Raw genomic sequence first — 27,568 nt, forward strand, 5'->3', positions numbered from 1 at the left:
AATAGAGCATCGTAATTTGTTGCGTATTATCTCCACCGTCTCATGAAATCCGTTATCGACACACCCACTGTACAAATAGGAGAAATTCGTTGAATGAACTAAGATTGCAACATGCAAGGCAAGGATTAGCTTGCCTTTTTAACCCTGGGGCGCTCCTTGTACAAAGTTATGCAACGCTTCGCGTTGGGGCTGGTCGCAGTTATCCTTTTATAGATTTACAAGTAGCAATGATTTTGATCGTGGCATTTCAAAAAGTAAAGAAATAATGATACACGACTTCCTAGCTCTATACACTCACGCAAGAGCATTTTTTTCGCCACTTTCTTGAGGCAGTAAATTAGTCCTTGCAGTGCTATTGTAGACAGATTCTTTTGAATGATAGTTAGGAAACTCTTCCTTTATTGAGTTTTAATACCAAGTCATCCATTTATCGAGCACGGTTTGAAAAGTGAGGGATATTGTGTTTGACCTTTGTCAATACAAGTGAATGGGACTGAGGTCTTAGCTTGGTGAGGCCAATTAAGAAACAGGAGTTGTTGTTGAACTTTATGTGACCCAGATTCAAGGAATGGTCATTTGGACATTGGGGGAAAAGGGCGGGGGGTAGGAGAAGAAACAAAGGTTTATGTTGGGCTGTGGGTCTCAGGGGCAGATCCAGGAATTGTTTTTTCTCATTTTTTTTCTTTTTATTTTCTTTGTTTTTAACGAAAATTAAAGGGGGGGGGGGCGTGCGCCGGTTGCGCCCCCCTCTGGATCCGCCACTGGGTCTAAAGAATTCCTGACTACGTAGGCCCTAGGTACCGTCTTGTCTGCCTGGTTTTCATCAAGTTGCAATTGTCCATTAGGGACTTTCGAAGCAGTGTGGGTCAACACATCACGTACGACGTAGTGTGTAGTGGAAATAGAGAGATGAGAAAGAAAGAGCCAATTAGGTATGCTGTGCTAATAATGCAATAAGTATTCGACCACATGGTGTTAGACTCTCCATTCAAGCTGAGATCAGTGAGAGGGGTCAGTACAGTCCACTGGTGGTGCATGACGTTTCACAGATCAAGGAACAGAGACTGTCTTACGTAGCTTTGAAAATGCTTGAATTTTCATCAAGATTTTCTCATGTAATTCCATTCAGATGGGTAGGGAAGAGGGAAAAACAGGACACATCTATTGCAGATCCGCATGCTTTGTAATATTTTTGGTGAGAAGATGGCAACATTTGTTTCAGACAAGTTGAGTAAACATAATTTATCAAAGCAGAACAAAAGCTTGAAAACAGATTTCGTCTTCCACTTGTGTTCATCTGACAAAATATTACACAATGCAACATACAATTGTAGGGAAATGACCAGAAAGATAATAATCAGTATAAAAATAAGCAAAGAAAATATGATTCCATCCCTATGGAATCCCATTGTCTTTGCCCATGTTTCATTTATGAAATATTTTGATGTTAAAATCCTTTGAATTGCACCCTTTGCTCTTCGTTGAAATTAGAAAAAAATGAAGAAAAACTTTGTAAGTATTAAGAGGTAGTCATGATCTATATGATTCTAATCTAAAGAACACAAATAAAATTCATGTGCAGCTGTTAAACTAGAAATTGTTTCTCCCACTCTTATTCTTATCTTTCCATTATGTTTTTATTCTTCTTTTTACTTTTCAGGTAAACCTTGAGCATTAGAGAGGATGTTGTGTGTTCTGCATCTTTCTGAAGGATTTCAGCAATCTGTATGATCAACATTGTTGCAGAGTTGATGATCCAGGGAATTTCTGGAAAACAAGGCATTTGAGTTTACATTGACACATTTCTCCAGCCATTGGATACCACTGAAATATCAACACCTCCCAAGGGTGCAAAGGGATGCTTCTATGGAACAATTGAGGAATATTTGATTGATTAAAAACTATTGTCTGTCTTGGATTTTTATAATGTGGAATTATACATCACTCAGCCGAGCTAGCTTTGTGACCGACTAAGAGAAAAGAGCCGGGAGGACACAAATTACATCATGGACCCCAGATCCAGCAATAGGAGACGCTACTCCAGCTATGAGGCACGCAGTTACCATGGAAACGTGAGTAATGTCCATACACATTCACAGTGGTAAAAACCATTATGAAGAGCTCACAATGCATTCTTCTTGTGCAACAAATACATCAGGGGTAATGTGTTCCATTCTATGGTAGACATTAGATAGTGAATATGAACAGAGCATTATCTTGCAGTACTGCATAATTTGGTGTGTATTTAATAAAGTACATTTTGTGTGTAGTTGGCTTTTGGATAGAAACTTCATAAAATCCCACCATAGAATGTCAAGCTTATAAAGTTCAAATCCTCTGGGATATTCATGAACTTTACAAAGTGTGCATGAAAAATATATTTGCTGTTTACAGGAGTCAGCGAGTATTTTGTGGTATGATGAACAAAAGATCAAATTTAGTCTTTTTTACAGACTGTGCTGTGATTTCGGTTTTTATGTAGTCTAGACAGAAACATTTTCCCCCCTCCATGTTGTTAGGGTTTGTAATTCCAGCATATTACACAGCAGTGACTTTCAAATACCGAGATCACACTTTGAAGCTCATTAGAAATACTGTGTGATAAGATTTAGAATGGTCAGTTAAAATGAAAAAAAAAAGAAGAAATACCTCTGTTGTTACTTTGCATCACATGTTGGTAGAACTCCATAACTCGTGTGCAATAATCCATTTCAGACTAACACAAATCAATATTCTGTCATTGTCCTAACTGTTAGTAAGTTGAGATAAAAACCAATTCAAATAGGAACAAAGCAAACAGACCTGAATGAGTACTTTGACCCCTGCAAGGGAGAACTCCGAGGCACTGTGAACCATTTGTCTGGTATCATGGCTCAAGTCTGTATGAAGTGGTAGGCCTATGTTGATATCATGTACAGCACTTAGGATAATTAACAGATGCTCATGGAGCCAAAAAGGAAAGACGGAGGGGGGGGGGGGTGGAATAGGCAAGGAAGGAGGCTAAAGAAGAAGAAAAAGAAGAGAAAATAGAAGGAGGGATGGAAAATAAGAGAAATGAAAAGAAAGGGGCTAGAGATAGAGAGGGAGCGAGAGACAATAAGGAATATAAGCAACCACTACGTGGCATATCTTTATCACTATCATCATGTGAGTAGCATCATTATAATGATTGTCAAATCAACATGTTGACATTACTTAAGGCAATATTGACCAATGCTAACTCTTTTCTTTGACCTGACAAGAACAGCAAGGCAAGTTAAAGGGGATGGCTAGTAACTGATCAGTGGGAATCAGTGAGAATGCTGGGGGATGATTGTTCCAATCCACGTGGGATTCATTTAAGAGTACATATCTATTGTTGTGTGAAAATTATTTGCTTCAGAATGGTCTCATATTCAAGTAATGTGCAGTTCAATGTTTCCAGGTTAGCATGCCTGTACAGTGTCGGGGCGATAGTTTATAATCAGGGAGGTGTTTTGTCTCACCTCCCTGTTATAATGTACTCCCACAAGGATTGGAACAATCCCCTGCAGCATTCCCACTGATTCCCACTAGCCATCCCCTTTAAAGGTAGGGGATACCTTTTACAAACCTCCCAAAATGCAGCAAAATATTAAATATGAACCTCGGGGGACTTGTTTAGGCCACTGCTGAGAAATTTGGAAGTCAACAGATCTACAATTTGAATAATACACAAAACTCAACTACTCAGTAGTTCTGTGTGTCAGCCACACTTAAACCTTTTTGTTGCAGTCTTCTGTATTTTTTATCTATAAACACAAATCTAAAAGTATAAGAGCTGATGTAATAACATATAGAGTGTGTGGCAAGAATGTATATAGAAATGTTTGTAAGTTTTGATGAACTTTCTTCACAAAATATACATAATGGACACACATGCAGTGTATGGGTCTGCAAAGGTAGCCTAGTAATGTACTGGAATTTACGGTGAGCCCCGAAAAAAATTCAATTCAAAATCTAACGGTCAATAAAAATGTACTAATTGTTACCTTCCACTTTCAATACTTTATGGGAGTTTCTAAAATGATACTCTCTTCAACATACCACTGTATTCATACAACTATTCATTTAAGGCCTGCAAATGGGATTCCCTACCTTTAAGACCCCAAGAGCTGTGTTAGTTTGCTGCTTAGCTGTCTGACAATTGGTAGACCTGTTTTGCAGAGACATAATGATGTTATCTTTGTGAAGTAATCCCAAATTTTTAATACAAATAGCTGCACAATGGCATTGGAGCACACAATTGTGTACTTCTTTTCAGTGGACACAGTTCATTTGACTGCTTTGTGCTCGATGAAGAAAACAGGAAATGAATGAATTCGCAAATATTTTCGAGTGGTATTATTCCAGAAGAGTGCTAGTGTGTGCATTGGTATGCAGGTATAATTTTAAAAACAATGCACTTGGTGGGTATGCAATATGATTGATGTTATTGTTAGTATTGCCCCCACAATCCAATGTTTGTGAAGCACTACAGTTTTGTGTGTGTGTGTGTGTGTGTGTGTGTGTGTGTTGCCCTTTGATTTCTGTTCTTAAATGCACCTTGTAGACATTAGATCTGCAAGTTTATCAATCTTGCCTGTTACTTTTTTTGTTATAAGAATATCTTCACCAATGAACTGGCACGTTAGGCATAATTATCATTTCTTACTCAATTCAGATATTTGTAAAGGCGTCATCAATCTGTGCATAGAAAAAGACTGCATGGGACGATTCTATTATATTAGCTTATACACAATAAAACCATTTGCATACTGAATGCAGAGTACAACCCATACTTCCGCAGACTATTGACTGGGTGCCCAGCTGGTCAATCAAACAAGAATGAGCTGGCTTCACAATCATTATATCACCGCCGTAAATCAATACCTCAGACTCTGCCTGTGATTACTAATCAAAGCGTTCAGGCGAGGCGGCGGTATGAAATGGACGGAGGACGAAGGTCAAAATTATAGACGATGGCTTGTGATCTCAAGAGTGCGTGGTATGTGGCGCGGCCACATTGAATGATGGTGACCTATGTTGTGGCTTTGTCTGAAATAAGATTATGAGAGTGATGATTAAATCAGTAAGAAAACATGTCTGGTTACCCTTTTAGTGAAATTAGTTCCCTAGATAGCAAAGTCCTCATTCACACACAAAGAATACATTTGAGTCAAATCAACAGCCTTCATCAAGTCTGGTGGAAGTTTTTGCTGCATGTTGTCACGTGGTATAATGTTGCCAGCTCTGAATTTCATGGCACACCTTGTAAATAGTCTATGAAGATTAGGTGGAACTGGTTTAAGCCATTAAACCATTGCAGAATCTGAAAGAATTTACAGAATGTTGCCAAGTTAACGGAAACAGGAACTTTTATTATTCAAAAAAATAAGTTCCTAATCTAGCTGGTACAGTTGTTTTAAAGAGGTTTTTTAAACTTCTGTATTTTGAACAGAAATGGGCTCAAATGAAAAAGAATACTATGTTCTGCCTCCTGAAAGTCTTAGCAGTGAAAAGAAGAAATAATGACTAAAAGATATAATACTAAACCACAAAACAAAATTGCTCGGTAAAGATTAAGATAAAAAGATTGATTTGCAACCTAGAACTAATCTTTTATGGTTAAGCTAGTTGTCATGGCATTCTCATGTTATTGTTTAGTGAAACTTCACTCCAGGTAAATTGCTCATACTGAACTTAATTCATATATCTGGAGAAAAGTCTAAGAGAATGGTGAAGGTTTATTCTTGAAATGGGATGTTTTAAAAGCAAGATGATTACTCAAGTTTCAAGTTAATTAGGGAAACTTGCATTCTCCATTGCTGTTGGGAACTGTTTTCAAATATACCTTTCTGTTTTTGCCTTTGCACCTGGATATTGATCAATATTACCGAAGAGCAGATTTTACCGTCCCATATTTCAAAATTGGTATGATGACTATGAGATGTGTGAAGATTTGCAAGACAAAAGTAACAAGCTGAGGAACCATCAGTACTTGATATAGTCAGCTCTCGAAACGTGGTAGTGATATCTTTTTACCCCTTCAATAAGAATAGAATCTTCCAAAGTCTCATTTTCTGGTCAATTGCAGATTTATTTTTTTTTTCAATTTGTCTCGCTTGCACCAAGGGAGTACATTCCCATGCCTGAGGCCAATTGGCCAGAGCACGTGTAGATTCACGCAATTAATTTCAGGCAATTAAACAGGCTCCTGTGCCAAAGAGCCCATCTCTTTATCAGAGTTGCAGCTAGAGTAATTTAGTTGCAAACCTGATCTCATCAGTCTGCTAATGGCTGCCCTATGTCTTCAGACATGTTACCAGTCACCATAGTGACCAGGGCCGAGTAGAGTAGGGTTTTAAGTTCCTGGCTTTCAACCTGCTTTAATAGTGAGCTGCTTCCAAAAAGTTGCACCAAGTATCTGTGTTGTATCCCCCGTGGCATGATGGGTTCCAGTAGAGATGGAGTTACAGCACTGGCCAGCATAGGAGCAATTAAAGGACAAGTTCACCTTCATAAACATAAGGATTGAGAGAATGTAGCAATATTAGTAGAACACATCATTGAAAGTTTGAGGAAAATCAGACAATCCGTTCAAAAGTTATGAATTTTTGAAGTTTTTGTGCAGTACCCGCTGGATGAGAAGACTACTGCAGTGTATGAATAACTTAGATGTCACATGCGTACAACAATATAAGGAAAATATAAAGAGAATTTCACAAAATTCCATCTTTTGAAAAAAGTACACATTCCCCTGACTCGTTACCGATAAATGTTATGGGTAATATTATTCCCCCTGCCTTTAGAAAGAGGCAAGTCAATTGCTCTTTTATTATGCGAAAAAAGTGAAAATATGTTGAATTTTCTTTTGTATTTTCTTTATACTACATTGTACGCATATGACTCACAAGCTGTAGTAGTCTCCTTATCCAGCGGTTCCAACACAAAAATTTTAAAAATTCATAACTTTTGAACGGATTGTCTGATTTTCCTCAAACTTTCACTGTTGTGTTCTACTAACATTGTTGCATTTTCTCGATCCTTATGTTTATGAAGGTGAACTTGTCCTTTAATAACTTCAATGTATGCTGTACATCATACCATATGCTGTGCATTTCATGATTATAATACAATGTATAGTGTTGCAAATTTGGGACTTGAAAGACAATTTCACAGATGGTTGCTCTCACAGCTAACAATTGCCTTGACGGAATGAAGAAGAGGTATTCTCACTTTTTGAGGCAAAACAAGGTTAGCGACTTCCTACCTTGGAAGCCAAGCATTTGTGTCATGAGAGGCAACATTGAGTGGTTAATTTTGCAATTATCAGCCAACTTTACAACATTGGCAAAAAATAAAGCACCAGTAACATAGACCATGTTAACAGTATTCTGTTTGCAATTCTTCTAGTGGACATTACAGGAAATACAATGTATTAAGAAACATAAAGTTTTAGAATGTAGATTTGATTACCTTAATGTTCCAACTAGAAGAATTGTATGTTATGAATCACTCACATCAACCTGTTATCACTCTAATTTCATCAACACTTGTGCGAAGCAGCCATTACTGTACACGCCATAGTAGTGGGTCTAATTTTTCATGCATTGGGACTGCCTGACAATATTTATCATTGTGGAGTACAGTACTGAACAGAGAGATGTATGCACGCTCGTCACTTTTTATGTTTGGATCAGACTTGATATTTCATTGCATTTTTAAATTTTGAAATATCACCAGACTCATGAAATTTGCAAAAAAAACCAAAAACCTTGCAAAGTATTCAGCTTATAATACAGTATCTTCTTGTGGTTGAACCTTGCCCATTAGTGTACAAAATTGATTGCATAGCAATGTTTGAAATGGAAGATTACACTTTGAGAAGGGAGTTGCAGAATATTTGCACACAGGATCATAGTCTGGAGCCATGTTAAAAGTAGAATTTTTGTTTTGCAAAGGATGTAAAAAAAAAATTATGTTTGATTTCTAGAGAGGTCTATCTTTCACACAGTGCATATATTGACAATTATTTCACTTTCATTACCTCAGCACCCATTGCAGTGTATCGTTATTGTAAGTTTTCAATTATTGTTTTCTCTGTGCAAATTTACATGCATTATTTCTGTCACTTAAGAAAGCGAGACTTACGCTTATGAATATATCATTTTATTGTGGAAAAGCACCTGTTTATATTATTCTATTGTGGAATGATTGAATAGATTTGAACTTGAACTTGAAGTCTTCACTGTCGCGTACTGTATGTTACTCGGGGAATTGTTACCACCTCGATACATGATGTCAAGCACAAAGATGTGTGTACTTGATGCGGTGCGCAATGTCAGAATTGCTTTGTGATGTCACATTAATTTTGTCAGAAATTGTTACATTCCACAGAGTGATGATACAAAGCAGCGCGCGATGTCAGAATTGCTTGGTGACATCATTTCACAAATAGTATTTTACTATTTTGAAAGTGTCATGAAAGTGACACCATTTTGCAAATAGTAGGCCATGGAGTGTCATAGTTGAAATTATCTGTAAATAGTAATGACCTATTTCAACCAATCACTAGTGGATAAATTTTTGATCCAAAATGTAATGCATTTAATTTGAAGGAGCATTTTTACGACTGAATTCATTGCATCATAAATTTTCACAATCGACAGATGTATAGTCTTGCATGTGATTCATTGCCTTGCTACAGCAAAAAACAACCCCCCCCAAAAAAAAAAAAAAAATTCCCCCATATTTTTACTTGTGAGGGAAATGGTTTGAAAATGATGCATCACTTGTTATTGATGAAATCAAACAAGTTTGTTATCAGATGAAGAAAGCATAGTTCAGCTGTCACTAAATTTCAACACAGTTGTGTTTTCTGCTTGCACTTCCCCGAGTTGAGCAGTTTTATATGAAGGAGACCTTTAGTTTGATTACATATTTCACATTTTGATATTGCAACAGGGAACAGAAACATAATTCCTTTCTGATGAAGAACTGTCAATGAAGGTCTTGATTGAAATTTGTGAACATCAGAAATTTGGTGCTGTTTTGCAGCTATTTTCATTTCTCTTTCCCCAGAAGGGTTCCACTAGCTGTGTGAGTTGTACAATTTGTAGTAACTGCATTATAACTGTATCATTTACAGCAGACAGATTATTTCATCAAATCTGTGATACATAATGATGATCCTATTAAAGTTTTGATAGAACGAAGAAACCAGTAGGCTGTCAAAAAATGGTGTGTGCATCACTCAATTTATTCATTTTGATAGGCTAATAGAGGTACATCTTGGGTGTTGTAGTTCTTTAGTAAACCATATTTAACAACAGTCTTTGATACATGGAAAGGAATTCATGTTTAACATGTGTGAGTGGAATAATTTTTGCTCTTTCTTGAATAGGCATATATGGACCATAAAATAGGTGCTAGTGAAAATATAGATCTCTACAAGAATTGTCAAGTTGGATGTGTTGCATTAATAGCACTGAGTAGTAGTACACTGTAAATGCACACTATGAAAGTGTCTACTACATGTACATGTCTCATCTACTGCAGATGTTGACATGGCTACATTTTAATTCAGAATGTATGTAGCAATGTGTGAAGAAAAAAGAGAATTAATCATATGAATTGTGTTTTCACCATCTTGCGACTTTTCATACCTGTCCTAGGGGTCTGGGGTCTTAGTAATCACATTGACAGAGATCTTGGAGCGTGTCAAGTTAAAGACTTTGTCACAAGTTATGACCTCATGGATTCTCCAGAGACCGTTATGGTTTTTGTAAGAAGGGTGAAGGCTACATGCTTGCTTGTCTTGTTTGAAATGAACAAATTCTCCTTTATATTGCCAGTGGCACATCACCTTGAAGTACAGTGTGTCCTAGTTCAAATGCAAACCTTCAGAATACTTCCTGTGGTTATTCAATGCTACCAACAACATTTATCATACGGAGCAGGTAGATGGTCGTAATCAGAGAGAAACACGTGGGGAAATTGCGCACGTAGACACAGAGGACTGACTTTTGTTCAGCACACAGTCTCGTCAGTGCTTTTGCCAGCAGGTGCCGCTGTTTTTCAGGCAGGGTGTCGGGTTACATACAACGAATGAATGATTCTTTCATCTAAAAAAAAAAAATTCTTACTCCTTTTGCCATTGAATTGAAAGTATTAATATTTCCAGAGGGCATAGAGGTATCAGGTTCTACTTTGGTTTTGATATATCAGTATGCAGTTGTATAGGGTGTCCTACAGTTTGTAGAGTAAATGTATGATCCATACGAAAAGCAAAAGGAATTTCAGAGAGAGAGAGGGAGATCAGTGACTGAACAGGGGTACAAAAATAATGTATATTATATGTGACCGTGTATCACAAAACGAACAAAAAGTCGTGCGCAGTGATTTTGTGTGAGGACTGAAAATAGGTGAAATGGGTCAACCTAACCAATGTCTAGTTTTTCATACTTTCTGAAAGAGCAAGTCTTTTTCTTTATTGTATTAAAGTTTGTAATCATGAAACAAACAGGAGCTTGTGTTTTCAGCAGTTTTTCTTGAACACTTTTTAGTGGAATAGTGTGATTAGGTGTTTCTCTTAGAACCCTCTTCTCATTTCTTAAAAACCTTGTCCATACTCTTCACTTTCAACTCCAATAACTTTAAAAAGAATAATGCTACTGCATTGAAAGTTGGCATTAATCATCTGCAGAATGTGTTAATGAAGCATGCTTAATTTCAGCTTAATCTGATCATCTCTTCATTGTTGTTGCTCTGGTGGTCAACATCCTGTTATTTGTTCCAATCATTCCACAGCTAGCAGGTCTTGGTATAAAGATTAAGCGCTTGAATACACCCTGTACTTCAGAGCCTGTTTTCTCAGTTCTAACTTTCTAGAGTGTGTCCCTTCTTTCCAATATTTAGATAGGTTAGGAGATTTCATTTGAAATGAGTTATACATCATTTTAAAGCTTAGAGTCTGCTCTTTCAGAATCTGCTCTTAACTAAAAATCCATGTCTGGCGACTTTTTGTTGGTTTTGTGATGCCGGGTCACATGTGGAAATATACAGGTGACTGAACAGGGGTACAAATATAAGGTATATTATATTGAAATATACAGGTGACTGAACAGGGGGATAAATATAATGTATACATATTACATATGGAAATATCCAGAGATGACAGCTCTTCTTCTTTTTTTTCGCAGTATTTTGTACTTTTTTGCTATGAAGAAAAAGCAGACACTCCATATCTCATGGAAGATACTTTTTTCCCCAAATTGAACTACTACACACGTCTTATACAGGAAGTGTAAAAATACTGTTTTTATACCAAAAATACACCCTTTCAGCCCTCGGAATAGTGCAATGCTGTTCTACAAGGTTGACATCCCTGGATTTTATATAGGCAGAAAGGTAGATGAAAAAGAGAGGAAATAGATTAAATATGGGAAAAAAAGTTTATCAGAACTGCCGATGGATAGATATAGATATACATACAATGTAGTTAGGTAGATAGATAGATAGATGGGTAGGTAGATAGGTAGATAGGTAGATAGATAGATCTAGGTAGATAGATAGATAGGTGGATAGATAGATAGATGAGTAGATAGGTAGATGGGCAGATAAATAGATAGATAGATAGATAGATAGATAGGTAGATAGATAGATACATAGGTAGATAGATGGGTAGATAGATAGATAGGTAGATAGATAGGTAGGTGGATAGATAGATAGATGAGTAGATAGGTAGATGGGCAGATAAATAGATAGATAGATAGGTAGATAGATGGGTAGATAGATAGATGTAGATGTTGGTTTAAGAGGGCAGAAAGGGGGAGAGAAAGAGAAATAGAGTTTAATGTTAGTAGATAGAAAAGAGGGAGAGAGATAGAACAAAAGAGACTGCAGAAGAGATGATGGAACTGGTAAGAACAGGTGATACCTTGACTTTTAGATGACCGTTAATGTGAGATCAACCTGAAATTGAACCTTAATCCTCGGTGCACTAGGAAGGGGGCTTAGCGTGCCCTCCCCAATACCTCTTACAGGAGCATTGCAGTCATGCAGAATTTTTCGTTCTCCTTCAACAACTTTCTCCTTTAAAGGGAAATTCTGCCATGATGAGTTGAATGTGCAGATGTGGCATTTACCTTTTTTATTGATAACTTAGAAATCTGGACCTTTCATATCTCCCTCAAAATTCCCCCCCCCCAAAAAAAAAAAAGAAAAAGAAAAAAAGAATGTCTTGATGATGTACTCGTATTATCTAAATCACCGCAATTCTGTAATTGATAAGGTAATGTGAAGAGACAATATTTCTTCTGGAATTCATGTTTAACAAAATATTATTTATGGTAGAGATTACTGTGTGTGTAGATGAGAGACCTGTTTTAATAGGCAATGGCATCGTCATTTCAGCTAAGTGTCTATGTTTGATTGTAGCCCACATTACTATATGTACTTTGAGGTTGATGTCCTAAAGGGTTTAAAACATAATAACTTTAGATTTTGGGACAATACAAAGGCAGTTTTACTCTAGATGTTACATGTATCTTGCCCACATTTCCATACTAAAGTTATGTAGTAATCAACCATACCATAAGTATGGGATAAGTACTGTGAATTTTATGATATATTTATGTATGAGAAACAAATGGAATTTGGTCTGCCACCATGTGGTGACTACTTTCAAGGGAAACGTGGTCTTCACATTTTTTCCAAATCACTTTGGTGACATCTCATCCTTGTTTCTCACTCCAAATTCAGCCATAGTCTCAGGAGTTTGGATTTGTGATCGTGATATCTCGGCGAAATGGCATCACTGAAGAAAAACAGCAGAAATCTGTATCCTAGCAAGGTACTTTCGATGCATTGAAACCATCATATTGATATTGGGAAAACCTAAAGGCCCACTCTATCTACAGTGGATATGAAAGTCTTGGAAAACGGTGTTTACATCCTTTGATCTCCATTGGCAATAACTACATTCACAATGGTATTCAAAGAATGTATGTTATGCAAGTGAGTGTGAATGTTGCCATTGTTTGGCAGTGACTATAGACAAGCATGTAGAGATCTGTCCAGAATCCCCATCCCGGCCGCAACATTCTCCAGTCAGCCATACAACACAGGTCACATAGCAGAATGGGGGTGTTAAATCCTCCCCACATAAGACCAGCTAGAGAAGCTGAATATGGGCTATCCAGCCATCTTGTCTGATGTAAAATCAAACAAACAGACACCCACCCATATCAAAAGCATCATGTTACATTGCCTCCAGTTTGAAATTGTACAACCTGCAGTGTCTTACGTATATTCCCTCCGTCTCCTACATTAGAGGAAACGAAAAAACCCTAAAAGATTTATGATTGAATGATTCAAAGAATTAAAAATCTGAGATTTATGGGATTTACTGAGTTTGATTTTGCCCTTTTACAGAAGTGTTGAAATAGAGTACTGTATACGCCATATATTTCGTGTGTCTGAATTTTTGCGAATCGGGAATTCCCGACGATTTTGCGAGTGGTTAAATTCGCGATTGTGGAGTCCTGTACTGAACGGAGAAGTGTACACACGTACGTCACATTCACATCGGGATCAGAGTCAATATTTTCGCGTGTCTTTAATGTCGCGAATAGCACCTGACTCACGAAATTCGAGAAAATAAAAACCTCGCGAAATATTTGGCGTATACAATATTCAGACCATGTCAAAATAGTTCACAAGCAGGGCTATGTTTGTTCATAGATATCTTGATTGTGACATTGTGACATTCAAAACTTGTATCATTACTATACCCCCTATTAAAGAAACACTTAATTGTAATTAAAGCTTATAAAGTGCTCTTAATCAACCCAAAGAACAGTAATGTGATTGTAGGAATCTAAGAAGGTGCAGAGATTGAAAATGAAAGCACTCTAAGAATCACATCGTAAGAATTTATTGTCCATTCTCTTGTAGTCTTTTCACATTGCTTTACGCTGATGTACAGAAACTGATATGTGACTGCAATGAAGCTGTAGTAAGGTTAACTTTAAATCGATTTCCAGATCACAGTATACTGTAGGTCCATTTGACAGATTAAAAATTCACAATTACTCTCTGTTTGACTGCATTTTTGATTTTAGAACACTAAAGGTACCACAAACTTAGTTCTCTTCCGGGTTTATTTAAAAATGTAGATGACACGATGAAATTTCATGGATCAACACTTCTTGACTATTTGCCTGGTCTTACAATTAATTATAGTTTTGTTTTATTTTTTTTTCATCAATAATGTAGTCTTGGTAACTATGCATTCTTGGAACACATGGTATATTTCAAGACGTTTTCACTATTTGTCTGATCTTGCAATTTATCATAGTTTTTATTTTTTCATCATAATGTTGTCTTGGTAACTATGCCTTCTTCGACCATATGGTAGATTTCTTCATTTGGAGGCTTCCCCTTCTATGAAAAAGTTTACCCCAGCACAGCGTGATTTCACTATCTAATAATTAATTGGTTACGCAGGGATTGTCTCTCCTTACCCGGTCAGCCACATTACGGATTTAATCACGATGACCCAACACCTCTAGGCTTACGGTGGTGAGGGCAATTACAGTTAAATCAAGGGGAAGACAACAACTGTCACGCATAAGTGAACTTAATTCGCGACTGGTGCAAGGGGGCAGAGATGGTGAAAAGCGGGGATGAGCGGGGAACGCCGAGAAATCTGATCCTGGTGGAGATTTGCTCTGGGCTGGGAGAGGCGAGGCGAGGCGAGGAAGTTAGGAGGAAAACTGTTTGAGTTTAGTCTCTCTCATTCACTGGGTGTTGACAGAATAACTCATTGTGTTTCTGTGTATCACTTAAATTGCATTCTGTTCCATTTTACAAAGTATGCCATACAAAGGAGAGCCATACATTAACTTGAACCTGCAAAGCAAATAAAATAGATCAGAGAATATGAGATACAGCAAGTTGTGACACTTAACATAAAAAAAAGATGCTATTTGAAATTGTGGTGGCTCAATTTCAGGAATTGTCAAACTTTGCTGACTGACTATATTAAAAAATGCATGGAGGAAAACAGACATACGGACTGCTGTCACAGATATCAAGAGAGCTACAGTATAAGAAACATTCCATGCAGCATAAACTGTTTATTACTTTATGGCTCTAATATAAATGAACACTGAATATTTGAAATGCAGCCTCTATAACTGATTTTCACATCTTTGAAGCATCTAACATTAAGTTTAAATCCTATTTTTCACATACAGTCTGTAGTTTTCATATTTTGACAATATCAGAGACTCATGTCTTATGTATAACCATGCTGTTCTGAGTTTTCACACCAGAAACATTTATAAACAGTGCCTTTAATGGTATGTGGTTGAGTATGCTGATGACATCATGTCATGTTGCCCTGAATGATGACATCATTTTATGTTGCTCTGAATGACGACATCATTTCACATTGCTCTGAATAATGACATCATTCCATGTTGCTCTAAATGATGACATCATTTCATATTGCTCTGAATGATGACATCATTTCACATTGCTCTGAATAATATATCACTTTGTTAATAACCAGAATGGTGATAAATGACACATTCTGAAAATGAGTAGGCCTAATTTTGATAAGTGTTGAACTTTGTTTCGACTTAGCCAAATGACAATGCTCAAATGGCTATAGAATGGCAATTCAAGCTTTCAAATGAATATTGGTGAAGAGAATTTAATGTGCTCTAAACATCATGTCCACACATTTTTTTTTTATGGGGGCGGGGGGTTGTGTTATTAATCCTATAGGTCTCTTTCAAAGAGATGGCTCTGTCCTCAGAAACTATGTGCTGTACATTATAGACATGACAACTTTATCAGATTTCCGAGTAGAAAGAAATTAGAGAAATGACAGCTTGATTGGTACTTGGAGTAATGATTTAAAGATTAGGGGTATTGGGGAGGATGTAAATGAGAAAATGCAATAATTTCATCATGAGGATATAAGGTGTACCTGAAAGCAATTTTACAGGGGCCTGTTGAAGGGGCAGTGCATGATTTCACAGTCCTCCTGACCAATTATGGCATGTGCCTCCCTCATTCTGAGGCATGATCAATTAATTGATTCATGATTCATCTCTCAATTCCAAGAATGCATGTATACAGCTTTCATTTATGATAAATGGAAGATGTGGAGAATTCCTCCCTCCCCCACAAAATAAAAAGCATTACTCCTCTTCATATCATGTGGAGTTTTCAAATTGTTGATGAATTGGTGAAACTGTTAACATGATTTTTCAGTAGCAAAAAATAAGCAAGAGCATTGCAGTTCCTTGAAATCTTGCGATAATGAGAGTACAGCAAAGCCAAATTGCAACTCATTTTATTCAACTCTTTTTACACTGTTTTGTATGTGAAATGTCTATTTTCCCCCACTTTAATTGTGATTGTAATGGTATGACTCTTTTTCTGGATTCATGATGTGGAAGGCAGGAATGTATTGTAGTTGATAAAGTACGAAGTTTGACAATGAAAATTAGTAAATCATGGGAACATAAGACCCCTAGGGTTTTTCATTATGAGAGGAGGAATATGTTGAGTGTGATCATCTTCCCAAAAGCCCAATGAAAAGATTCTTACTCTTTTCACAACTTTGATGCCAGGTTTGGAGGCACTCCCTGGCCACAATTTGAAAGCAAAAAAGTCCCAGAATGCTCCCTGCAAAGTGGAGGCAAAGTGGGAGAAAAAAGCGTGTGCTCCTAGTATACAATTATTCCCCTGTACGATTATCCACAGTCCTGAGGATAAACAATACTCCTTTTGGCCTCTCCGAAGGAAATTGCCTCTCACCGTGGGCATATACTGAAGTAGTGAGTCCTCATCTTTCAACACTTACAGCCTCAGAGGTCGGAGGGAGTCCTCTGTTGAATTTCAGCAAATGAAAGTTGTATGATCTACTTTTTTAGATGTAAAGCTCTTGCTCTTTATACCAGGGATGATGCGGATACTCTTTGTCCAATAGGACAATGAGGCCTTGCTTACATCAAACTTTAACTGGGGAGGGTTGTAATTTTGATTTGAGCACCAAAATTGAGAACTCCCATCCCAACTTTGTCATTAATCTCTTTTTAGAATTGTAATTTAATTGTAAAACACAATATTTTTGCGGCATGAAATTTTTGTGAATTGGCGCCGACAGCCATTTTTGCGTCATGAAATTTTCACGAGTTGCTTCTAATATTCAATGCACATAGTGTAGACAAGAACTTTTGCATGCATTTTAATTTCATGAATCTTGGCTCTCGTGAAATTCTCAAAATTAAAATGCACGCAGACATTCCTCGTTTTGCAGTAGGAAGTGGGGGGGGGGGTAGGAGGTTTTCACACAAAGACCAGTGTAAAAGAGTTTGTAGAATTTATATTGTTCTGTATATCAATGTTGATATGTGATATGATGTTAGGAAGTAATGAAGTAGGGAGTAATGCTTCGTCTGGCTACAGACAAGCCCGATGATACAATGCAGGTTAGAGTCAGGCCGTCATTAGAAGAGGATGTTCGCTTTTATTGACTCGGCTAAAGATGAAGATCACCTCTTTCTTATATTCAGTGATGGATGAGTGGGTGAATATGAATAGCACGTTTTAAAGTGAGTTCCCTTAACTGTGAATTATATTCAACATCCTTTACTACATGTATAAGCTGACCAGTGGACTGCATTGAAGGGGAATTTCAAGTGATATGTGAAGCATGCTTACACACACACACACACACTTTCTTTTCTCTCTCTCACACACACACACGTATGTGTGTGTGTTTACCTTTCTGACTGTTTGTCCGTCATTGAACTTAGAAGTAATAAGCATATGAAAATATAAAAGAGTGCCAAAAAAAATGTTCATGCTCATGATAGTCAATAAATTTCCATATCAAAGAGAATGTGTGTAGTCTCTTTAAAGGACAAGTTCACCTTCATAAACATAAGGATTGAGAGAATGCAACAATATTAGTAGAACACATCCGTGAAAGTTTGAGGAAAATTGGACAATCGATGCAAAAGTTATGAATTTTTAAAATTTTTGTGTTGGAACCGCTGGATGAGGAGACTACTACAGCTTGTGAGTCATATGCGTACAACAGTATAAAGAAAATATAAAGAAAATTCAACATATTTTCACTTTTTTCGCATAATAAAAGAGCACTTGACTTGCCTCTTTCTAAAGGCAGGGGGAATAATATTACCCATAACATTTGTCGGTAACGAGTCGGGGGAATGTGTACTTTTTTCATAAGATGAAATTTTGTGAAATTCTCTTTATATTTTCCTTATATTGTTGTACGCATGTGACATCTAAGTTTTTCACACACTGCAGTAGTCTTCTCATCCAGCGGTTACTGCACAAAAACTTCAAAAATTCATAACTTTTGAACGGATTGTCCGATTTTCCTCAAACTTTCAATGATGTGTTCTACTAGAATTGCTACATTCTCTCAATCCTTATGTTTATGAAGGTGAACTTGTCCTTTAATCATTTTTTAACCCCTGGTGTACTTTGAATCACGACTGGCACAGAAAGCCTCATTACCATTTTACAATGTCCTAAGTCCGTAGCACAGCAGAAGTGAATGGCTTATTTTGTAATCAAAATCATTTTTCTTATCCCCCCCCCCCCACCCTCTCTTTTTGGCAACGATCATGATAAGATGTTCTTCACATTTTCACCAATTTAAACTGAATGCTCATTTATTAAAATTGTCTATTGCCATTACACCTTTTTGATTCTAGGGACAGAAGATGGTGAACAAGATGTACAGTTGTAATCAGCAAAACTTTGGTTTGTGTTGGATCAAGATTGTCGGATTAACAATGGATCTGAATTGATTACAAATCATATTTTGATTTTGATACATCTTGATTTGATTGCAAAGTTCCTTGCTACTGAGCAGTTTACATTAGTCTTATGTCAGTTCAAATTTAATAATTTCCTCATCTCCCGAGTTAAGCAAACTGAAAAAGTGACAACAAATTGATAAGATGTATTAAGACGAGATGCATAGCCAAAATGAAAAAAACAACAACCAAAAACTAGCCTGCCATAAATCTTCACATACTATAATGAAACTTTTATTCATAAAATATCATGAATTCCCATGCACTGTGAAAGTTTGCTGCAAATTTTAGATGACCTATGGGCAATTCCATGGGAATGTGGACATGGCACTGAAATTTCAACTTTATCATATTGCAAAAGAATTACTCATTATGTATTACCCATATATTGAAGTTAAAGAAACTCAAAGAATTATATCAATCGGTCAAATATTTCCCGAGAAACAGCTACAAATGTTGAAGACAATTTTTCAGTCATCCGAATTGCTAAAATGCATGCTTAACTTGATATAATTTTTTTTATTAGAAAAATTCTACTAGCACTTCAATTAATTTATTTTAAAGAAGCAAATTGGTTCTACTTCAGTCTCCCATGAGGAAATTTTTATGCCACCTTCAGAAAATTCTAATCACCACATGTGAAAGTTCAGCCCTTGAGCCATGTAACGCGAGTTACCGAAACAAGAAATATTTTTCATTCTGAAGGAAGCAGTGGAGGTAATTTGTTGGGAATCATAATTTTCTAAATTCATCACACCCTGATACTGTACACAGGATGTTGACTTGAATAAACACTGTTATCACATTAAAAAATGTCAATGAAAAGTGTAACGCGAGTTACCATGTAACGCGAGTTACCGGCATGTAACGCGAGTTACCAACTATAAACACAAGTTTCCCCCAACATAAGCAAATTTTAGCACTTAATTGAGCTAGATTGTGGTGAAAACAATCAAATGCAGTGCTATACACACTATGCTGGACTGAAACAAAGGAGGGCAGCCTAATAAACTGTGATTAGCATCAAGGCCACTGATCACATGCCACATTGAAGAGTCTAGCCTGGCTTTCACTGCATACTGTACATGTATCCAGCAGTGAATGAGACCATTAGATTTATCTTTTGAATTGCCTGCATCAGTATTACAGAATTTTTATTACAGAATGCTATAAAGCACAGCAAGTGTTGGTTCTAATCCTTGTTCGGTGGTCTACTGAAGATGACACCTGTCCGGAGATCAGGAGGTTGTGGGTTCGAATCCTGCTCAAGTATGTATGCCCATGATTTTTTATCATGGCTACTAATAAAACACTGATCAATTCAGTGAGCTTATTAACGTTGATGTAGGGCAATTTGTCAATCAGTTGCAATGAAAACATCTCAACGGAAGAATTTCATGAATTTGAATAATTACGCAGTACCCACTGCATGTTATAAGGATTAGAACCAGCACTTGCTGTCGGGCGAAAGCACGGTGGTCTAGTGGAGATGACACCTGTCCGGTGATCAGGAGGTCGTAAGTTTGAATACTGCTTGAGTATGTATGTACGCCCATGACTTTTTTATCATGGCTACTACTAAAACACTGATCAATTCAGTGCTTATTTACGTCGATGTAGGGTAATAAGCCAGTTCGTATACACTGTAGCTCATGTACACATTGGTACAAATGACCTTTCTTTTTTCTCAGTTGGTTCGGCACTTCACTTGTTTTCAAAGCAGCATAATGCATAAGCTTGCATGACATAACAATTCATGGAACTTCTGTTCAAAAAAAGAATGAACTTGCATTTTGTAGATCAGGGGATCAGAATACTCCCATCAGTTTATAATTTAGCAGGCATCCATTTCATTGTTTTGTATTGAATGCAGTAACAGCTTATTTCCGTTTATATTGCAAAATACCATTCTTGCTGTCAGGTGGATGTGCTGGCAAGCATCATTTAGATAAGGATCGCATGAATAATCATCGCATCACAGATGCTTATGTCAGTGAATTTACAAACCAAAATGCCTGTTCGTACAAATGATCTTTTTTTGTTCATGCACAAAGTGGAATTACGAACTGGTCTTTTTGTCAATCAGTTGCAAAGAAATGTACTAGTTTTCACTCCTCACAAAGATAGGATTTGAATTTTTGAAAGATTGTAAGCTGTTTCGTAAACTTGTATATAGGGTTTGATACTTTTATGTTTTGTTTTAAAAAGACTTTCAACATTTTTCATCTTTACACTCTGAAACTTACAATGTGATAATACACCTATATCATCTAGTATATATTCAAACATATTCAAGGTCTCTATGAGGAGTGAAGCTCTTATTAGTCTTAAACACACTCTTCTATTGGGTTTATTAGTAAAACATTTGTTTAACATTTATTCGTTTTACTATCTACACAAATAAGCATCTCTCAGATTATTCAACACAAGATTCAGTGCCATCAGAACAATTGTATGTCATCAATTTGTGTCACCCTGTGTTAGTGGACATAATGTAACGCGAGTTACCGTAATGCGAGTTACCGACATAAAGGCTCCCTACATTTTTCCAGGTCATTGTTACTCAACTTTGATATTGTTAATTTATGAGTCCTAACCCACTATCAATTCAAGGTAGGAAAACTTTTATCAAGATTGTCTAGTATGAGGAGACTTTCCAAAAAGAGGTCTTCATAGAATTGACCATGTCCTTTTTGTGTAACGCGAGTTACCGAAATTAAATGATTCAAGAATCCCAACATGTTTGTCCTTTATTTTTCTTTATGGATTCATTTAGTTGGTGTATGTCTACTTAACCCATGATGAAAAAAGTAACTTGTAGATCCTACCAATTACAAAGATATCGGCACATTATCCCCAAAATGTACCCATTATTTGTAACGCGAGTTACCGTGGAATTGCCCCTATGACCTACAATGTATTACTGATAGTTCTTTTTTTTTATTTATCTCCCCCCCCCCCCCCCAAAGATAATTTGCAGGCCATACCAATTACCTGACTTCAAAGTCTTTTTAACAGAAATGAAAGTTGATGCCATCTTTTTTTTTAAGGTGAAAAAAAATCTGCTTTTCCAGAATGTGTACTGTATGTTCACCTGCTTCTGTGAAATGCGAGTTCACCTGCTCAGAAGAAAATAACCTTTTCACATCGTTCATGCCACAGAGCTTCTCGGCTCAATTTCAGCCCACGGTTTGCCCAGCGGAGCACTTTCATGCAGGGCTTGAATGCACACCATGCTCCATTTAGTATCATACCTGGTATAGCTTCCGGCAGTGGCATCATCCAAGGACAATCTTTCTCCTACCCTCATCCCTATCCTTCCTCCACGAAGTCGAAATTTCCTGAAAGGGGGTAGTCTTTGTGGATAATGTGCAAATATTTGTAGATGGGCATCTGTTTTCAGGTGGTGTGTAAAATTGATCTAAATTAAAACATGGGCAAGGAAGATTGATTTGAATTAGGACATGATTTAAGTTGTAGGTTTCGACAAGGTATAAGGATTTCATTGTCATCTTTATCCATTGCAGTTGAATCTTTCTCCGTACTCCTCCAAAGACAAAGAAGAACACAAAAGAATTATGGATGAAGATGCCATCATCTCTTCACTCTTTGTACTAAAAGATTCCCTTCTAGGCCAAGTTTCACAGAGAAAATTGCAAAGTTACAACATTTATCAAAGCTGCAACCAGATAGATAATTTGAATATTGCTGTTAAAAAAGTTAAACTTTATGATTCCATAGCTTTCTTTTTTAGCATCCAGTTTTGAAAACGTTGAGCATTTTGTTTGCTTGATTTCATGTCTGTTTTTGCTTTGAAAATACATGCAACTGAGTTATCTATAGCATTTTGAAGAGTAAAAACCAAGAAGTAATCATGGGCATTTATGGAATTTATGGTGTATACATATGAATTCTGTGCCTCACTTTTATCTGTTTGTGCAGTGTAATGATGCACATACATTCAGCACTTACTGCGTCCAACTTACCGAGGTTTATAATATTGATGACAGTAACATGTTGGCTACAGACATACCATATAACACACTCAGTAGGTATAGAATGGCTAGAGATACATTATATTATCACGCATGTATCCAAAGTGGTTGCAAGTAAATGCATGGGCCAGCTAAAAATATCGCTGTACAATACTACATCCATGGCATGGTTGTAAGACAATTACCCCCTGGACAATAACCCCAGACCCTTCCCCTGACTCCAACCCTAATCCTAATCCTAAAACTAATCCTAACCCTAATCCAAATTCAAACCCTAATCAGTTTGGTTAAAGGACTGTCCTTTTTTTAAGAGGGCTCAAAATTGTTGAGGTGAAAATATTTTGGATAAATTGTTTATGAGTGGTGTATGTGTATATGGCAAAAACATATCCATACAAAAATATGGCAATAATATCTAAAGTTCTTGCTTGACAGTACCCTTTAATTTTGGGATGATGTATTATACATCAGAAGGAGAAATGTCTCTTTAAACTGTCACAATTTATATTTCATCAGGCATAATGCAGGGTGGATGAGCACTGGCCAACAGAAAATGGTAGTAAAACAAGACTGTACAACAGAGTCCCTGATGTCAAATTCACTTTTGGAAATGCACGGAAGCCTTGCGCCCACAGGCTGAATTCTTGGGTTTGGAAGAAAATTGTCATTAAGTTGCTCTGCCCTTGAAGCGATGCCATTAAAGTAACTACAGCTTCTAGGAGGAAAAAGCTTAGCATGAATGTCAAAAGATAAGTATTGATTGACAGGTTACAATAGTACTTACAATAGTTACTTCTCTTTCCAGGTCAGTGCCATCTTACAATCAATCTACCTACATCTCTGGAACGTCCATTCGAATTTGTAGTGACTTGCATTATTTTTGCGACATCTTTTCTTCTTTACCATCAATTTGAATTTGGGAATCAAAGATCAAAGTCCAGCTTTACTTTGACTTATATTCTCAAAGTACTGGAGTCAGATAAGAGTATTATTCCAAGATTCAGGCTAGAAACCAAGAAGGGATTCATAATCCTGCTTTGGTTGTTATGAAAATGCATTTCAACTCCATTCCAGGATGAAATTATTTACCCTTTGTTGAGCAAGGTGTTACGACCAAAATCACTCTGAGAATGATCGCACAAAAGAAACAATCAACTAATGTTCAGGCGGTTTATTAACGGTGATATTCTGGGTACAGACTCGTAATCGGTTTTCACATCAGTACAATAATGATCAATAAAACAATTATAAAACAGTAGTGGAATCACTTACACGTATTGCAGCTAACTGTTAAATCATGAGGTCCTTATAATTCCCTGGTAGTGTCCAGATACGATGTTCGGTGCACAGATGAATGATCCGTGATGCACCGATGAATGACACCTCCGACATAAATCCAGAGGCACAGGTTACAATAGTCCGCGTTATAAATCCAGGGTATATGTCCACAATAGATCCACGGTATAATGTTCACAGTGAAATGTGCAGAATCCAACGTTATGACGACCACGTCCAGTCGATGCGTTGAATGATGATTCACTTTATATTGTCCAGCTAGGAATCCAGCCCATCACAGCTTTTCCGTAGCAATGTCCATTGACACAAAAATGGAGTCTATCTCCAATGTAGGCAAATTAATTATCTGCAGGCAAAATGTCTCCCAGGCCTTATCTCCACAAACATAACAGGTCAGCAGGTAACACAGGACTGACTATAACAAGTCGCTTCAGAGCCAGAAGTGACGTAACTCTCAGAGCAGAGGTGTTGGGTACTCTGCCTACTGCAGAATTTCTCTGGCTTATATACTATCCATTCACCCCCTTCTAGCACATTCTGTAACTCTCTCCAACCTGGGGCCACACATATGAACATTCTAGCTAGTCCAAGTTCCAGGAATCCTGGATGATTCACCGCCTATCTATGTACAAAACATCATTGCCAAGAATAACTACCAATCACATTGGGCTACAGGGACAGTGCCTCACTCAGCCAAACATGTAAGCACTTCCCAGAAAATTCTGGAATGGGTGAAATCATTCTAGATTGAGTGAGCTATAATGTTTTTCCTGTTACATGCATGTACTGTATAGCTATATTGTATACCACCTAGAAAATTCTCCACTGATCTGGTCAGCCTGTATGTACTATATCTATACCACATAGAATGTTCTCCATTAATCTGGTCAACCTGTGTACATACACATTAAAACAGCCATGCATACAGTACATCATACATGTACATAATTACTAGTGTGTACATTTGTGACAAAGGACACACCCAAAATTCCAAGAGTTGTGTGACAGAAGACAACGAAATGAGAGAAACGCAATCTGGGTAAAACCAGTTAATTTGACAATGCAGTCATTGTCTATACAACTGGTCCTTTAACATTGTGTACAAGAAGGGGCAATGTCATGATTAATGCTAGAGGTAAATTCAAGCAAGAGGCTACAGGTTATATCTAGTGACAAGAAAAAGACCCTACTCCCTCGGTGAAAAAGACCCTACTCCCTTGGTGAAGATTCTTTTGATATATAGCAAGAATGTGCCTCTTTGCAGACCTACATTTACTGCAAGCAAATGTAGTCAAACAAGTAAGATAGCACAGTTTCACTGCATGCAGCTTCCATTGACGAGGAAATGTGTTAACTGCTGTAATTCCCTGGAGGGGTAGAAGTGGATGTGAACTCCCCTACTTCCCCCTTGTGACTCACTTAAGGAAATGTGCCTTTTCAGGTGTGAAATGTTTGTGAGGCAAGGGTGCCTTGACACACTAATGTATTGGAGCAGGTCGGGGTCTTGTAGCTCTATCAGCTCTGTGTCATTGCAAAGGGGTGATAAGATTGTACTTAAAAGCAGACTGTACACAGGGCTGAACATTTTCTTTTTTCTTTTAGCTGAAGAAAATCCACAATTTCATTCTTGCTCATTGATACTGGTATTCAATATTGCAATGATGGGTGGCCTGACAATGTTTAAAGCAAAGTTACCACTACTACAGAAAAATGATCTTTTTTACAACTTTTAGTTCCTCGTAGGGTGGACAGTGAGTTGAAGACCCTTAACAAGACTTGAGGGTAGATGTGAGGGCGGGGCCCCTTTGGGAGCTGACAGGAGTGGTGATCCTTTATTGCTGCTCCCCCATGCCAATCATAAGGCTGTTAAAATCCTAATCGCCCTGTTGCCAGGAGCTACTAGAACTCACTGTTCGGCAAGTAGAAATAAAAGCCACATGCCTGTGTGATGTATTGGGCTCTCGCCTCTATATTCGTTCTTGCAAGCAGAAAAAGTTATTGTATTTGTATTATTCATTCAGATGTATGATTGTAGTGAGCATGGTTTGCCATGTTCTGCATAACAAGGTTATCACTGTTGTTTTAGGTTTTGGTTGATTATATATGGAGAAACCCTGTTGTAATGAGCCAACTAATAAGATTCTGATGAAATTGGCCATCATGGTGGCAAACCTCTGGAAATTTTACTCTATTACCATGGAGATTCATGAAAATGGGTTTACAAATTTTCCCTGCTGAGCAAATTGTATTATGACTCCACATCTACTGAAGATGTCACATTCAAGGTGGCCTTCCTGTACACATGAACCTTAATAGCAGAGTTTGCATGGTACTCAGTAATCAAAACTGTTCATGTTCCACATATTTTGTGAACAAATGATTTACAAATATGTGATTTGAAAGGCAGTCCTGCAAGTGGTAAAATTCCTACTTGAGAGCCAGGTGATAAAATGAGTATCATCCATATAGTCATCATCTCTTTGAAAAAAGATGGCAATTTCACCTTTTATTTATTTATTTATTCATTTATTTATCTATTCATCTATTTATTCATCCATCTATTATTATTATCATTATTATTATTGTTATTATCATTATTATTATTATCATTATTATTATTGTTATTATCATTATTATTATTATCATTATGGGTATTATTGTTATTATTTTGCATTTCATCTTTTCTCTTCTTTGCTGTAGTTTGACTCAGGAAATTAGTAAGAATAAGAACATCCCATAAGGCATAAAATGCAGTTTAAAGCAATCCATTGATAAACTACAAGAGATATGAATATCCCTTTAATGCTAATGCCCCATATTTTCAGATCACCTTTTCAGATTTACATCAGTGCAAGGGACTAAAAAAAAAATCATCTACCTCTATCGATCACTATGCAGATCAGTTAACTTGTGGTCCATGAATACTCCATTTTTCCACTGATCTCCACAAAAATGCAATTCAGGAACACAGAACGTTGTGATACTAAGCAGTCAGCCGCGATGCAGGGCGGCTTTTTGCATCTCCTGAAAACTCCAACTCGCATTGTCAAGTCCAGATGGCATTTAAAGCTTTCTCGGTGAGCTATCTAATCCCCTGGATGCCAAGTTATATAGGTCGTATGTCAAAGGAATATAATGAATAATATTTTTCAAAGTGTGATTTAACCTAAGTACAGGTCCTGTTCTACATGTTTGTTCTTGATTGATTGCCATCAGTTAATGCCTACTTTTATTTTGCTCTGTTTTATCGTCCATAACATATCCCAGATGACTTTTCCATTAAGTTGAGTTTCCCGTTTATATCATTCGTACTGAATGCATTTGAAGTATTTGATTTTGAGGTATATGGTACCTGTGTATAGTACAGGAACCTGAAAAACTATCATTAAGAAACTGATGTAT

At 37.0% G+C, this 27,568-nt stretch overlaps 1 protein-coding gene across 1 annotated transcript in view; it reads left to right on the forward strand.

Moving 5' to 3' along the window:
* The first annotated feature begins 1,875 nt into the window (after positions 1–1,875).
* Positions 1,876–27,568, forward strand: part of LOC139726173 (band 3 anion transport protein-like) — a 140,643-nt gene continuing 114,950 nt past the window's right edge. Inside the window, exon 1 of the mRNA XM_071637251.1 lies at positions 1,876–2,072. Coding sequence (XP_071493352.1) covers positions 2,007–2,072 — 66 coding nt within the window. The 5' untranslated portion in view covers positions 1,876–2,006. The remainder of the gene's footprint in view (positions 2,073–27,568) is intronic.

This window comes from Diadema antillarum, unplaced genomic scaffold (genome assembly GCF_040938485.1).
Source record: "Diadema antillarum isolate AM-2024a unplaced genomic scaffold, OU_Dant_1.0 seq00000079_RagTag, whole genome shotgun sequence".
In the NCBI taxonomy this organism is placed as follows: domain Eukaryota; kingdom Metazoa; phylum Echinodermata; class Echinoidea; order Diadematoida; family Diadematidae; genus Diadema; species Diadema antillarum.